This window comes from Rutilus rutilus (assembly GCF_951802725.1).
Source record: "Rutilus rutilus genome assembly, chromosome: 14".
Taxonomy (NCBI): Eukaryota; Metazoa; Chordata; class Actinopteri; order Cypriniformes; family Leuciscidae; genus Rutilus; species Rutilus rutilus.
In genome coordinates this window covers 11,079,238-11,095,180 of record NC_140219.1, presented here as the reverse complement: position 1 = coordinate 11,095,180, position 15,943 = coordinate 11,079,238, and the positions used below count along the sequence as shown (strand labels likewise).

General features: G+C 35.9%; 3 protein-coding genes across 4 annotated transcripts; 1 reads left to right on the top strand and 2 right to left on the bottom strand.

Moving 5' to 3' along the window:
* Positions 1–615: 615 nt before the first annotated feature.
* Positions 616–3,140, bottom strand: LOC311303636 (uncharacterized protein). Of its 2 annotated transcripts, none has more exons than XM_084430207.1 (7): positions 3,078–3,140; positions 2,619–2,790; positions 1,795–1,854; positions 1,564–1,695; positions 1,337–1,483; positions 1,160–1,220; positions 616–1,004 (listed from the first exon to the last, which is right to left on the bottom strand). In XM_084430207.1, the coding sequence occupies exons 2-7, from the start codon at positions 2,781–2,783 to the stop codon at positions 895–897; spliced, it is 675 nt and encodes a 224-aa protein (XP_084286333.1). In that variant the 5' UTR covers positions 2,784–2,790; positions 3,078–3,140; the 3' UTR covers positions 616–894. The 2 variants fall into 2 exon arrangements, with proteins under 2 accessions (XP_084286333.1, XP_084286334.1); XM_084430208.1 differs by lacking the exon at positions 3,078–3,140 and adding an exon at positions 2,918–3,007.
* A 202-nt stretch (positions 3,141–3,342) lies between these two features.
* setd7 (SET domain containing 7, histone lysine methyltransferase) lies at positions 3,343–7,664 on the bottom strand. The gene is made up of 8 exons (XM_084430851.1): positions 7,503–7,664; positions 6,709–6,838; positions 5,693–5,894; positions 5,386–5,575; positions 5,179–5,260; positions 4,848–4,965; positions 4,570–4,727; positions 3,343–4,409 (listed from the first exon to the last, which is right to left on the bottom strand). The coding sequence occupies exons 1-8, from the start codon at positions 7,540–7,542 to the stop codon at positions 4,208–4,210; spliced, it is 1,122 nt and encodes a 373-aa protein (XP_084286977.1). The 5' UTR covers positions 7,543–7,664; the 3' UTR covers positions 3,343–4,207.
* A 574-nt stretch (positions 7,665–8,238) lies between these two features.
* Positions 8,239–10,653, top strand: mgst2 (microsomal glutathione S-transferase 2). Its single transcript, XM_084430410.1, has 5 exons — positions 8,239–8,642; positions 9,394–9,493; positions 9,623–9,693; positions 9,842–9,923; positions 10,033–10,653. Exons 1-5 carry the CDS (start codon positions 8,582–8,584, stop codon positions 10,142–10,144), a joined length of 426 nt encoding a protein of 141 aa, XP_084286536.1. The 5' UTR covers positions 8,239–8,581; the 3' UTR covers positions 10,145–10,653.
* The last annotated feature ends 5,290 nt before the right edge of the window (positions 10,654–15,943 follow it).

Genomic DNA, 15,943 nt, shown 5'->3' with positions numbered 1-15,943 from the left:
AGATTGTTGAATGTTTCAAGTGACACTTTATTATTACATGTAGGTTAATTATGGTTTATTATTCTTTCAGTGGAAGTGTATGAGCCAATACATGATATCAGGTGTTCAACAGTTGATAAAACAAAAATGCCAGAACTCAAGCATGCACAACATATCTTTACTAATCATTTTTCTGATACAACTCAAATCTTCAGTGTTGGGTAGTGAGTTGAGTGATAGTTAAGGGAATCAACAATATAAACCATCAATCTACTGTAATCAAAGGAGTGCAAAAGAAATCATGCTGGTTACGGTTTTTATTTTAACAGTTAATGTTTTACTAAGAAATAAAGTACCACATCTTTGAACTTCAGAAGAATGTTGTGCCTTATTTATCCAATTAAAGAGTGCATATGGGAAATCAATTCTCGTCAGCCTATTAACTTCTTTTTGAAGTAATGAACTGGAACGCATCTCAAAAACGATACCGTTTTGCGTTTGACATGGGTGCCAACATCAAGTGCATAGTCCAAATGAAATTTCTGGAACTGATTAGTTTTATTAGTCTGAACATCCATTTAAAAGCAATAGGTTGTAGTTTTAGATCCATAAAGAGGCAAATAGAATCGAATTCTTAATTTGTAATAATTGTTTATTGTAAAATATATACAGGTTTATTTATGTAAAAAAAAAAAAGTATAAAGCTAAGGCATATGTGTTTAGAAAAAAAAACACTAAAATATAATTAAAAATTGATATGGCACTGATAATAACTTAAACATCAAGAAACACATTTAAGTAGAATTGAAACAAGCAAGCTCGACGAAATGTGGACATTTGACACTTTCTGGGACAAATTAATGAACAAAATTTCCCAAATATTTGATATTTTGCCCAGTCACATGCATAAAAAAACTAAGCTAGTCTGCTATATGGAGGAGGTGTGGAGAGGTCTTGCTGCTGTTCCTGCTCAGGACAGTGATCCATGAATGACACGGGAGAGTTAAAGATTCGCTCTTCTCCATCTGCATGAGAAAAAATAAAATCTCATTATATTCAGCCACATCCTCACTAACATCATCATAATTGCATACATTGTGGCTCATGTGGCAGATGACTCATGAAATATGATTTTGTTATCTCACTGTTCAAACCCACTTCAACAACATCCCTTGCGTACCTTGCCAAGTGCATATGAGTTCAGTTGGAGTAACTGGATCATTCTGAGGAACTAGAAAGTCCTGTAAAATACGCACCCATGCAGTGATTAACAGCTCAATACTGTGTACTGTATATTAACTTTTAGATATTGCAATTTTCTTATGAATTTCCTTGTTTTATAAAAGACTTCACCCACCATGCCATTTGCAGAATTGTAGCAGCCGCAAAGCGGAAGACTGCGACAGCCAACGTATACAATCAGAGAAGAAAAGAGCAGAGACCCCGTGCAGGCCACCAGAAGGGTGCTGTTTGCGCCTTTTACCATCCGGCTGAGTACAACCCTCTAACACAGGACACAGCTTTATCAATTATTTCTATATTTTAAGCTGAGGGCATAACATAGCAAATTATTATTGACTGTACCACTTGAGGGATTGGATGGGCATGGAAGATCTCATCATCCTCCTCTCCATAGCTGAGAGTGATGCAAGCATAAACAAAGACAATCACAACAGCAAAAAGCGACACCACAGAGGAGACGATCATGGCGTTTACCTTAAAGTATTAATGAGAGCGTGTTAATATCAATAGGTAGAAAGAGACAGGAAAAATACTTAATAAATACACAAGTGAGTAATTAAAAGTAATTATTACCAAAATAGGGTTTTTCTTCTGAGATGCAAAAAGGGCAAGTACACCAGGTGCAGCCATAATCTAAAAGAGGAGGGAAAAGTAAAATGAGCTTTACAGAATCAGTGTCAATATAGGGTGAATGCGGTTCAAGTGGGACACCTAAACCTAATCTTCTGTATGATTATGTGCATAATCTTCCGTTACTAAAAATCAGTATTAAGTTCATTCTAAACCACTTTCACAGTGGCTCAGTCAGTCACTGTCACCTCACAGCAAGAAGGTCCCAGGTTTGAGTCCCGACTGAGCCAGGAGGCCTTTCTGTGTGGAGTTTGCATGTTCTCCCTGTGTCTGCGTGGGTTTCCTCCGGTTTCCCCAACAATCCAAAAACATGCAGTGTAGGTGAATTGGAGACACTAAATTGTCTGTATGAATGTGCGAGTGAGTCCCAAACCATGATGTAATGGGGAGGGATGGGGAAAGACCTGGCAAGGCAACCTACCCCGGAAAATCATTCATGAACAGTCTCTCGTGTATGGCGAGAAATGGCCCATAGAATTGGGCCTACTGAAATGGTTAATCATGAATGAATGGTTAATGAATTAATGAAACCTCATTCAGCAGCACTGAGAAAAAGAAAATCATGTTGAGGTTATAATAAGTGAAATATGATATATTTTGGTAGGCATTCAACATAACTGTCATATTCATCTTTTTTCACGTGACCTTCTTGAGACTGAACCAGTCCAGTTTGCCTACAATATTCTGGCGAACTGGGATGCTGCATTATTTGTTAACTGGGAAAGCCATTTTAAAATAAATAAATTGTAAGTGTTAAGCTTTCTCACCAGTCCAGCCCAGAGTGGAGCCCTAGTTTCACTCAGAGTTGTGCTCTTTCGGAAAACTGCGTCCATAAAGCCGCAAACCACGCAAAGCCCCGCGCACGCCACCTGAAGGATGCCGAGGACCACCACACTCTTCTGATTGAAGATGAAATACCTGTAACGGTCCATCTCAGGCCTTCAGCGGGGACAGAAGAATCAAACAGTAGTTTTATGTTCATAAATATTATTTAAAAGAGAAAAATATTTCACTGTTATGTCTCTAAACGAAGCTGGATCATTTATCAAACGTATAGGCTACTGACTTGAAGCAGTAAATCACTATCGCTTTCCACGTTTTTGGCTTGATTCTAGAACTACAAAACCACTTCAGTAACTTAATTATACTAAACGCTATTCTGAAGCAATGCCAAACACAATTTAAAAGTATAAAGTTCTTTAAACTAGAATATATTGCGTATTTACCTATGCCGTTTTCCCTTTATCACTTCCGGGCCGCTTTGTTAAGAAGAAAGTGGTGAAGCCGAGCGTGTCACTCATTTACCTGGCGCGCGCGCAGGTGCAGCACGATGGCCACGCCCCCATTACGTTGACATTTACAGCGAGTGTTGCCCTGATTACTTTGGCATTAAAAAAATCTGATTTATATTTTCTACATTTCATAACATTCTTATATAAAATATAACCTCCTTATATAATAACCGAGAACGTTGAAAAGATGAGACAAATTAACTTGTGCTCTATGCTGGAGTTTTATTGATAAATCTTTGTTGGTATCTTTTGCATATCAAAGGCTGAAGTTCAGATCAGTAAAAAAAGATTTCTCTTCACCCTGTGCCTTAGTCTCAGATACACTCTGTTCAGTCTTTTCCCAACACATCAAGTACACTTTACTTAAACTTTCTTTTGTGGAGTACATTTTTAATTGTATTCTTGGTGTGTGAAAAAAAAAAAACACATAAAAATATCACAAATAAATAAAGGGCCTTGTCAGTATAACACTAATACTTCAAGACAACTAGAGCCTATGTAAACTTAACTGTAGCTGTTTGTACATGATGATAGAGACAGAACAAATTTGTTTACAAGATTAATTGTTGGTAATAACAACAAATTTATATTTTTAGTTCTTGGGGGAAACATGAGCAAAGCAGCAAAATACACTATATTGGTTTAATACTGCATGGTTAACACAAGTTGTAGTAAAGAGGTTGAATACTTCAAGGAATAGTAACAATAGTCTTTAAAACTTTCAAACTCCACTCCGCTTCATAGATTTAAGTCAAAATGCCTTTTAAATCACTTGCTCTTATTATTTCAACCAACTCAGTCCCTGACTGACACACATACCAGGACCTTCCACATTGTAGAACAGTAGAACCATAGAGTTTTGTTGCTTGCTCAGTGATCTGAGCAAGGATTTCACAGTTAAAATACTTGTAAATGGATGAGGATGCCAGAAATCAGTTCAGATGTGTGATTATTTGTAATCGTTAGCTTGTGATAGTCGAAGGACAAAGTTAGAGTTTCTAGTGGTAGTTGAAGGCTGGGATGGGAGATAATATTTTTCCAGGACAGCGGTGGTGAGAAGGGTCTTAGCAGGTCTCGTCAACCCCTTTTCCTGACACCCTCTGCTGAAACTCCAGCAATTGCTTTGTGTACCATTCTGGTGCTTCTGGATCAGACTTCCCTGATGGCTCATGGTCATAACCATAAGCAACAGTGAGTTCTTCATCCTTCTCTATGGCACGGATTGTTCGGATGCATTTTATTTGCCCAAAACGAGGATGAACGTACCTGGACAGGTAAAAACAGCGGTTAGTACAATGGTTGCATGACTAACCCAATACTATCCAGCAATATGATTTGTTTACATTGAAATATCCAACCAAATACTACTCAGATTAACATATAAAAACAAAAGTACAATGTTTCTAAAATATACATTCACACTCACGGGTCATATTTGCAATTGGGAGTGAAGGAGTGATTGGCCTTGTGACCTAGAGATGCACAATAATTCTCAGTCAGATTGAAAGGTTCCGGAACATCAATCACAGTGTCCTCATCCAATGAAATGGTGTTCCCATTCAGGGACCAGTCCCGACTGTCCACCTGTTAATTTAAACATAAACAGATTTTTAGAAGACTTAAAATTTGGCACAACATTCATCTTTAAAAATGAAAAAGAATTACATTCTGGCATTAAATGATGAAAAATGGAAACAAACAAACCTCTGAATGTGTAATGCGGACACCATTATAAAAAGCCATCACTGTGTTAGCCTCAGCCTCAGTTTTTGCAAATAGCCCTTCTCCGGCTCCGGAAATAAGTGAAAGTCCCACATACACACTGTTAAACCAAAAGAAAACCACCTTTCAGCTTGAATCGACAAGATGGAAGACATAAGAAATTATGTATTTAGACTAGAGAACCAACTGAATTTCCCCCACTGAAATGACAAGACCAGACAATCCATCACTGGAACAAACAAGTACATGTTTTCTGTTCAAAACAAGATTTGATAGATTGAGGTTTACATGGTTGATCACAGCTTGCACCAACCGTTGACTTTCGTAGGGGTCAAGCAATAGTTTGTGGCTGGCGATACATGACGAGGTGGATTTATCGTAGCAGTAAACAGGACCTAAGAGAGTCAGAAAAATGCCAAAATGAATGTTTACTAACCAGATTTAGGGTTTTTCATTTGCATCAATGGGTAAACGGGTTTCAGATAAGACATATGAGAGTGTAAATAAAAGTACTACTAACTGTCTGGATCAACAGTGAAGTGTGGTCTGCCATTCTCTTGAGTGGTAAGAGTGGCACGTTGGGCCTCGATCAGTTCTCCATCAACAAAGGAGCCATACAGAGCTGTACGCCCATCAGGGTAAACATAAGCCACTGCCTTTCCTGTCATCTCTCCATCTTCATTCATTTCCCCCACCACGCAGGCACCATCCTTTATACGACAGAAAAGAAAAGAAAACTTTTATATATACATAAACCTGGAGCTTTTCAATAGACTGTTCATGTTCCTAGTTCAATATTAAAGTGCTTGATGTAGGGCAAAACAAACCGGGTAGTAGACCCAGCACATGCCACAGCGAATGTTGTCCTTGTACTGGCCCCTGAAGACCGGTTGACTATCTGGATTGAACTCTTGAGCAGGTCCATTGAGCTCGCCGTCTACATAAGTCCCATGTAATGCTCCTCCATCCTCATAAGTATAAATGCCCTGGCCCTGCAAAGCATCGTCCACATAGAAACCCTCCAGCGTACTATAGAGGGGAGGAAAAAGGTAATATGCAGGTGAAAAATAATTACATTTATTTATCTGCTATAATTAAATTGATCCAAATAAGTTTTTTTGTATGTAAGTGTAAAAACAAAGACCAAAGAGAAGCAAATAGAATTGGGAAAAGTAAATTCTTCAAGTTAATTATCTTTCACACCTTTCAAGACTGCTGGTGATGATGCATGTGCACTTAAAGGGATGGTTCACCCAAAAATGAAAATGTTGTCATCATTTAGGCTAATCAACCTCAAGTTGTTACAAACCTTTATAAATGTCTTTCTTCTGCTGAACACAAAGGAGGATATTTTGAAGAATGTCAGTAACCAAACAGTTGAAGGACCCCATTGACTTCCATAGTATGGAAAAAATTACTATGGAAGTCAATGGGGCCCATCAACTGTTTGGTTACCCATATTATTAAAAATATTTTCTTTTGTGTTCAGCAGAAAAAAAAAGAAATTCATACAGGTTTGGAACAACTTGAGGGTGAGTAAATGAAGACAGAATTTTCATTTTTGGGTGAACTATCCCTTTAAATGATATTGAATCACAGTGATGTGTTTCTAAACTCTATACATAGTTCATTCATGAAACTCTTCTGGGCAGTTGATTGGTTCTCCTAAGCCAGCAGCGCAGATAATCAATCTCTCTTTCCCCTTCACACAGCCTTATTTTTTTCCTGGTATAGTAATATGGGTCATTTTAACATGGGCAATTTTCTCTAACCATACAAATCATACAGTGAAAATCAATAATAAACTTAAAAATGGTGCCAACATACACCACAAGTCTCAAACCTGCCATCAAAAAAGAAGAATTTTCCTTTTCCATTCTTCTCCCCATGAACAAAGTGTCCCTCAAATCTGTCACTGGAGGAGTAGGTCACAGTGCAGAAACCATGAGGCTGGTCATCCTCATCCAGTGGCCCTAAAAAGTCATGACAGTGTAATCAGAAATAAGCGAAATGATAGATTGATGAGTAACTAATGTACTCTATACCTAAAAATAGCACTAATTTTAATGTCCCAGGTTAATAACGTAAGTTCAGTTAGATACTTGACAAAGCAAAAACATTAAAAGTGATTGTAACGTTACACTAATTGATGGAAGTCCAGAGCTGATACGCAACTCTCCAATTCTGGATTGTGTCAACACCACACTTTCTTAACCACGTGGCTTCAACAATATTATTACATCCATGCAAATATAAATCAAACCTATACATACGACATTTACAGGCTACATAAAAAGATTATGTATTGTACAAAGTGTCAGTAAATGTAATCAAATTAAAGATATTTCAAGAGAACAAAATCAGTCTACGTTTATACTTTCAGCTTATAATGGGATTTCAGAATGAATCATAACTAAAGTCCAAAGCCGAAATAGGACTCGCTGTCATTGGGGTTTTTAAAAATTCCAAAGCTTACGGGCCTCGGGTGTGTGACAGCTGACAGTTTGACAGACATACAGAGGACAGCTGTCGGTAGGCTAATCTTCGGCGGAATGAGACTGCATAAAAGTTCACCCTGAAAAGACGACAAAAACAAAGTTAGTCACACCGCGTCGTTTGTGAACACGCCTGTCGTACCTTTGACCACTTCTTCCATATCGTCATCATCGCTGTCCATGTTTGCGCTTCCTCTGTTGTTTATTAGAGGTAAAGCAAGCTGCTTCTATAATTGCCTGGCTGTCGCGGAAGCTTCAGCGGCGCAGAGCTCACAGTTCCCGGCGCACAGTGTCTGACATCATCAGCGTCGAGCGCCCAGCACTGATTTCTTTACACTCTAGCTTTGGGAAGTCTGAATCATTTTAGAGAATCGATTCACTCGGACAATTAGCTTAATTTAACTGGCTAACCGTTCTCAAACGTATTTGTCAGCTGAATCGGACGAAACCATACTAAAATACTCTTGACAGTGTCAAGACTATGCGTTTTGTTGTGAAATAAATGTTTGTTATTTATGACTTAAATAGGTTGTTGTCACCCCAAAATAGTGTTTTAGGCCACTTAAAAAAAATCACTGTTCACGAGTTCACATCTACATATAATTAATACAATAAGTTTATGCGTATTTGGCGTGCTGTCCGAGGGGAGGGCTCCGAGCTCGGAGTTAGGCCCGAACCCAATGTACTCCCCCCAGTTGGTAAGTGTAGATGGAACTGGAAGTGAGGAGATGGGGTGGAGGAGGGATGCTGACAATCTTTCAATGAACAGAGATAGGTCTGCTGTGAATTTATACTCTGTCATTGTTGAGGTGATTACTGATTAATCTCCAGCTGTGCATAATTTGGTTAATTATCTGAACCTGCTCCTCCCGAACTTTGTTAAATAAAACCTCATTTTGTGTTCAATAGGTAGGTACAGGCTCTAAAAATAAAAATAAAACTGCTTATTGTGTTGGGTTTGCAAATTTAGTCGAATCCAAGTATCCCAAGTTCAAAAACATCGCCCACGCGACAGTCCTTTCTTCTTATTCCCAACTCATACTGCTGTTTGACTGGAAAGGCGAAGTGCATAGTCTGACATGAATCATGATGCAACACCTTATGTAAACGTTAATTCGGTACTTCCGGATCTTAAAAACCGCAACAGGCGGATATACGGACCTAATTTCACATCTTTCTGGCAAGACTTTATCAAAAAAGGAGCTGTTTCGAACCACAAATATGACTTCAGATCTGCCAGTTCTCCTCGCAGCAGTGTCAATACTATCTGCTCTCCACATGGGTAAGTTGTAGCTTAAATCTTCTGCACCATTAAAAATACAAACGTGTACTGTACTGCAAGTGGACTATTTGATCATGATGGTTGGCCACCCGTTAAAACCTCATAAAGGTTGCTCTTATGTTCAGCCATGTGTTCAGCAAAGGACCCTCTTTTTATTTATACAATTTTTTTCTGTATAGTGCTCTGCAGTAAATAGGTCTTTGGAGATTAAAGATCTATTTATCATTATCATTATTGATGATAAAATAAAGTTATTCCAATTTGGTTTCTTCAAAACATTGATCATTTTACTATTTGTATTTATACTATTATATGTATGTAGAACATAATTAAGTAACTGTCTGGAACTTAAAAAGACTGTAAAAGCTTTATTTCCGAGTAAACATAATATGTTACATTTCAAATGGTTTAATACATTTAAAGTTGTTAAAGATGTGTTGCCAAAAGTCAAATTAAAAAAGAAGAAGAAAAAAAGTAAACTAGAACTTTTGATTTGTCTGGCCAAAATCGGACAAATGTGTAATAAGATCAGGTCAAGGTTTACTGCTAATTAAAATGATGTTGGATTTGAGTGAGCTATTTCAAGATAACTTAATCACTCATAAATCAGAAAGGTTCTATAAATGTTTGTATGATTACCAAGCTAATACTATATACTTGAAATCACATGTCAGATATGTATCATTCATTTCTTTATTTGTTATAATGTGGTAAAACGGTGTGACTGAATAATAGTGATTGAATATCTTAGCATTTCAGGCAAGACGTGTGGGGTGGTCGAGGATGAAGCATAAAATTATGCCACCCATTGTTACTGGACCACCTGAGTTTGAAAGGACATTTCGTGCACAGTAAGATCAAAGATCTTTACAGCCAAACTGCTTCATTGATGCCTCTCATACTTCACATACTTTCATTCATTAACAATCAAATATGAAATCTTCTTGATTCACAAATATGTCTTTCCACCATTTCTTTAGCCAGAATTGTGTAGAGTCTTATTCCGTTTTCCTGGTGGAATTGTGGATTTCTGGCATCTTTTTCAATGAAGGTATGTTACATAGTATATTTCTATAATTATGTACATTGTATATTTCTATACAACAATGATATAGTTATACAGAATTTATGGTGTATAAATAAAAATAAGAAACCATTTTATAACTTATGAAAATGTCTTCATTTTCCCCTTTTTATAGTGCTTGCTGCTCTTGGAGGAATTGTGTATATTGTGGCCAGAGAGATGTACTTTACTGGCTATATCAGTGAATCCAAAAAAAGGTGATAATCAAAAGATTTTTAATACATTTGTTTATATCATATTATTTATATTCTTTTAAGTAGTGTCAAGTTGTAACATATTACAGCCCATTCTTGCTGTTGTTTCTAGGTTGCCAGGGTTTTTCTTGGTGCTGGGTGTCTTTTTATTCCTAACTGTGACGGCTACCATTGGAATCATTCAAGCATTTTTGGACAAATATCTCAACATCAGACTTCTCTAAAGAATTTGATTCTTAATTTGAAAACAATAAAACTATTCGTATCCATTCATCAAACAAAAGGCATCATGTAAAATGGATACATATTTGATGCATGTTTCAGGTACTTGATTTTTTGTGTGTAAGTTCTCCTTCTAGGATTTACATTACAGCATTAATTTAGAGGATCGACTCACCACTTAATTCCACTTGTTGAAAATTCGACATCATGTGGACTGTATTGAAATTCTGGAGTGCAGTGAATTTCTCATCAGGGAGAGGTAGAACGAAGACCCACTGGAAAACAGTAAATGCAATTCTCAAACACTGTAACAATATATCCACTCCAGCAAGTCAATGTTAATAAACCCAAGTGCAGTTTATTGTAAAGTGATAAGACAGAATAAAATAGATTCATAAGTCTAACCTTAAACAAGAACCAAAGCGAGACACTCACCAAAAGATGCAACTTATATTAACATAAGCTAGACCAGAGACAAGAGTAAAATTAGGGTTATATCAGAAATAAAAAACTAAAAATAAACCAGTGACACAAGACCCAATAATCAGAACAATAATACATTTAAAAAACTAGAAACTTTCGGAAAACAATAAACTTCAATGATATGATTGAAACGATTGTTGCTGCTTGTACATTTTACATGATTAAAATGAGTTAAAGGAACACAATTGCTAAACACTGCGTTAGTACTTAATGTTATTCTGTTCAATCCATTTAAATATGTAATGTTACTTAATCCATTTGTGTTGGGACTATACCCTAAAGCATTTTTGTTGCAGTAACTAAAACTAGACAGTGGATTTTTTTGTTTCAGTTGACATTAAGTTTTATTTGATGTGTTTCTGAGTAAAGGGAAATATCTTTGTTAGGGTTAGGTGTGTGATATTTAAAAGAGTTTCTGTTATGTTGAAGTCTTTGTGGTTACCATTGTGCTGAAGAATAGGGCATGTGGTTGGGTTGTGGGTGGCACATGAATAAAAACTAATAATAATAAAAAGGTTTGGCTATTTAGCACTTTATTTCAAGAGCTCCTTTGCCCATATAATCTTTAAGCTAATAAGGTTAAGCGTATTTGGCTTGCTGTCCGCAGTGGAGGGGCTCGAGCTTAGATATACCCCCCAGTGGGACTACTAATGCTTGGATGATGAGTATGGCAATGCCTGAATTATATTGGTGGAGTTGGGGAGGTGGAAGGATGCCAACACAGCTGATGCCAGAGCAAGGTGAGCGGCTGCTTATATGCTCCAGCAGTTATGAAAGATCAGATGGGTTTACTCCTCCCAAAATTATGTTGTGAACTTCACTAAAGTAGAATAAAAGTTAGAAACAGACTGCTACTTTCACAAGTTTGTCTTTATTCTCTAATGGTACAGCAACGCAAATAGTGAAACATAATTAGAATCAATTAAAAAATACTGGCAAGGAATCACATTTTCATGTATTATAGCATTCATCAAAGCATTGATTTAATAATATTGACATCAAGTACTTTAACTGCACATAAAAAATGCATTGTCAAAATAATTGTACATGTACATTTTTCATGTACATCTTAGAACAGCATAAGTACCATCAGTATTGACCAAAGAGACAATGTTGTGGTGGAGCGATGAGAGAATGAATGTCATGGCTTGACACGCTTTACAATAACAGGACACTTTCCCGTGTTTCCTGCTTTGTCCACCACTGAAACCTCCATATCTTCAAGGCAGCAGATCCCAGAATAATGCAAAAGGGTTGCATTGTAGCCATTTTCATCTTGTCCATCATATTGAGTGAATTTGCTTAAAGCCCCACCAAAGGAAGAAATACGGGTGAAGTCGATTCCTGAACCAGCTCCATCTGACATGATATAGGTCACTTCCATAATTGTATTTCCACATGTTAAAAGACAGTCTGAAGTGTCATTTACCACACGGCACACAGGTGGAGTGAAATCGGTGACCTAAATAGAAACTAAATGTTATTTCTTTCAATTAAATACCATAGTGACTGCTAACTTGGAGCAGTATAATCAATTAGCAGGAAACTGGACTGGAAAAATTTAAGATGCACATTTTGCAGCAGTTTACAAAACACCTACAACAAACAGATGTTGTACCTACATTTAGTATAGCATCTCTCGTTTCTCCCTCTACCCTGTCCGCATCTTTCATTGCTTCATTCTCGCTGATGACATCACGGGGAGGAAAAGCCTGTGACCATCCAATCAGCATGCAGAGAAAGATAAGTGTCTTTGCAATCTGAACCATTCTGATCAGCTGTGGAGAGGTTTAAAAATATATATATTACAAGTTTATGCTTTTATTGGCAGGAGAAGTAATTAAAACATTAAAACATTCCACATGTACTGTTAAAAAGCTGTTCTGTTTCATCCTCTTTTCCTATTACACTGCAAACAAATAATTTTATTGATCAATAAGTTAACTTTTTTAATGTGAACTTTAATATATTTTAAATAAGATAACTCTCACAAAAATGTATAAGAAAATATTAAGCCTTACTTCAGAGAATACATCTTAGAAAAAAGGTCTTATTTTATTTCCCACTTTTTTTGCTTTGTTAATTTAGATATGTTTAGATATTTTCCTAAGAATTTCCATAAGAATTTTTGCAGTTTATATTCTCAGCATTACAACACTTGCTGGGAAATGTCACAGTGAGAACAAGAGCACAAATGAGGAGTAATGATAGGGAGGTTTATATACTGAGGTTTGACTTATTATGCCTGTGGATTATTAGGGGTGTTGTGGATCGTTATCTGTGTCTTTTGGTCTTGGTGTGCAAGAGAGCCGAGAGGTCCCTAGTTACTTTTTTTTTTTTTTTTAAATGTATTCAAAATACGTTTATTTCATAAGTATACAACAAATCCATTAATATATTTACTGAAAAATCACTTGAGACTGATAGGCCCTACAAATATTATAATTAAAATTTATTTGGGACATTCTGAATTATACATTCGAATGCTATTCCCAGCTTCACCATATTATGAATAGGGTGTAAGGTAATGCTTGTTGGTCTGCAACTATAACAGGTAATAGCCTAAATCACTGTTCATATAAGAGATCTTTGACTTCTATTTAATTGATGTGATTTTCTATTTAATTTGTCATTTTTAGGCAAGCTGCCAATATTAAAAATAAATAAATACATAAATAAATATACAAATAAATGTAAAAAAGAAAAAATAAATAAATAAATATACATAGAAAAGCAGTGAGATTTGTTTATTTCTTTTATTAGAAAGATTAGATGAATGTGATAAAAAATATTTTTGGGCCTGAAATCATTGATACCACCTTTAATAAATCAAAATTGTTCTTTTAAAGTTTTTCTTAAAATGTTTATATGATTATGAAGGAATTATTATTATTATTATTATTATTTTTTTTTAGCATTTCAGGCAAGATGTTACGGGCACAGTAAGTTCTCAAATATTTTAAAGCCAAACTACGATAAGTTATTATGGTTTTCATTAGAGTGTTTTTTTTTTCTTTAGTTTACTATCTATGTGAACTTCAATCAATCAGACACAGAAAAGCCGGACTTGGCCACTTGGAGGCGCTATAACCCAACACAACCTGAACATTTACTCTAAATACGAAAAGTTGCATGCAGCAGGCCTATCTTAATCCAAGAGGGCAGTCATGTCTCTTGACATTCAATTAGCCTGTTTATATGATCTTTCAATTATGTTTGGACAAATATCACAATATAAGACTTGAAATGCCTAATCAAAATTCTTATTTTTAAACTAATGGTTTTCTAGGTTAAGGGCTTTGTTGCAGCCTGAGGGCTGTTCCATAAAACAAGATTAAAATACAAGCCAGGCTTACAGGGCTTCACAAGTTTGCTTAGTCAGACTTATTGTTGGTTGATTCTAAGCAAACTTAAATAGTTCAAACTCAGTCACTCTTGTAACTTATGCTGGGAAACTAACCTGGTCCAGGGCAGGCTAACTGTCAGGCTAAGCCTGAGTTGTTACAATGATATTACCACTGACACTCTCGCATATCATTATTTGATCAATCCAAAAATAAATCAACTTAAATAAGGCGACAATGATTGTTTTAAAAATGTATGAATACATTTCTCTCTGGTTTTACAGTATATTAGCCTATTTGATTAACCCATTACAATAGTCACTTTACAGCTATTGCTATCATAAAGTACATTTAAGCCTTAAGCCTTAAAAATTCTAAATAAGGCACATCTAATGTGCAACAACAAACACACACACACACACACACACACATATATATATATATATATATAATTTAATATACATATACACATTTAACACAATTATACAATTGGACATTTCCTTTAAAGACATTATATTTTTTTCCCTAATAATTATTGCTTATTTTTACTTCAATTGTTTTCCTTTATTTTTTCCCATTTGTGATAATACCCACCACCAACACATAAAAAACATAATTAGAACAATAACCAATAAGTATACAGTTAGATACTTTTACATATGAAAAAGGGGAAAAAATACAAAAATACATGAATACATATTAATAAAGAATTAAACATTCAGAATTTTTATATCAAACTCTCTTATAATGACACATTCCTAAGTAATTCAAGTAATTAGCTATTATTTTAAGTAAAAAAAGAAAAAGAAATGTAATGAGCTATAAGTTCACCGCAACTTATCCAACATCCTATAGATAAATTATTGTAGTTAGAAGATATTTCTGGTGTTCTGGTGTATATCGCATATTAATTTTTCAAGTAAAATGTACTTTAGTCAGAATTATTGCGCTCATATTTGGCGCGCATGCGCACAGCAGCGCTCGTTCAACGTGGTTTAGCAGCAAAATGGAAATATTTGCACGACTTTCCCACATTTACAGATGGAGAATATACCTGTGAAATGTAAGTTTTGCACTGAGGGGAAAAAAACATGTCTCAAACGCATAAAACACAATATGATGTTTGCTGTGGTGGATCGACTATAGGGCTGCTTTAAGAAAACGTGAAACGTGAAAGCGTGACCTTCAATTACCGCTTTAGAAAACCTCTTTAGCCCCGACTTATTTGTTTGGTTCATTCAAGTCAGAGTTTAATCCCCGTCTTTTATGAAACAGGCCTCAGGCCTAACGTTAGATCTCTAACGTAAAATATACTTTTGGTTATTTGCCACTTTATGAAGTAGAATAAAAGTTGGAATCAATAGAAATATGCTACTTCCACAAGCCTTCAATGTAAATAGTGAAACTACATGAATGCAGAAAAACAAAATAAATAAAAATGTAGGCTACTGACAAGCCATAACATTTTTATGTACATATCATAAAGCAAGTCATTATTGGTCATGTAGCCTACATTTTCATGTTTTTTCTTTCTTTCTGTGCCATATTATTTAAATGGCATGTGTTCAAAATGAAGTGAGTAAAGTGCACATCCATCTTAGAGCAGAGTTGATTTAAGTGCCATCAGTATTAAACTTGACCAAAGAGAGATGGTCGTGGTGGAACAACTTGATGTGGGACGGACAGTCATTGGATTGACTTTAGGTGTAACACGTTTTATAATAACAGGACACGTTCCCCTGTTTCCTGCTTTGTCCACCACAGAAACCTCCACATCTTCAAGGCAGCAGATCACAGAATAATGCAAAAAGGTTGCATTGTAGCCATTTTCATCTTGACCATCATATTGACTACCATTGCTAAAACTTGAACCAGAGCTAACAATGTTGACATGATCGATTCCTGAACCAGCTCCATCTGACATGATGTAAGTCACTTCCATGATTGTATTTCCACATGTTAAAAGACAGCCTG

Excerpts from the sequence above, each read along its gene's own strand:
- setd7 (XM_084430851.1), bottom strand. The coding sequence starts at position 7,542 with ATGGACAGCGATGATGACGATATGGAAGAAGTGGTCAAAG. Across the intron at positions 5,261-5,385 it reads CTTCACTGTTGATCCAGACA|GTCCTGTTTACTGCTACGAT; the intron begins GTTAGTAGTACT and ends TGACTCTCTTAG. Across the intron at positions 4,728-4,847 it reads TCCGCATTACACATTCAGAG|GTGGACAGTCGGGACTGGTC; the intron begins GTTTGTTTGTTT and ends TTAAATTAACAG.
- mgst2 (XM_084430410.1), top strand. The coding sequence starts at position 8,582 with ATGACTTCAGATCTGCCAGTTCTCCTCGCAGCAGTGTCAATACTATCT. Across the intron at positions 8,643-9,393 it reads ACTATCTGCTCTCCACATGG|CATTTCAGGCAAGACGTGTG; the intron begins GTAAGTTGTAGC and ends TGAATATCTTAG. Across the intron at positions 9,924-10,032 it reads ATCAGTGAATCCAAAAAAAG|GTTGCCAGGGTTTTTCTTGG; the intron begins GTGATAATCAAA and ends TGTTGTTTCTAG.
- LOC311303636 (XM_084430207.1), bottom strand. The coding sequence starts at position 2,783 with ATGGACCGTTACAGGTATTTCATCTTCAATCAGAAGAGTGTGGTGGTC. Across the intron at positions 1,221-1,336 it reads ACAATTCTGCAAATGGCATG|GACTTTCTAGTTCCTCAGAA; the intron begins GTGGGTGAAGTC and ends CGTATTTTACAG. Across the intron at positions 1,005-1,159 it reads ACTCATATGCACTTGGCAAG|ATGGAGAAGAGCGAATCTTT; the intron begins GTACGCAAGGGA and ends TTTCTCATGCAG.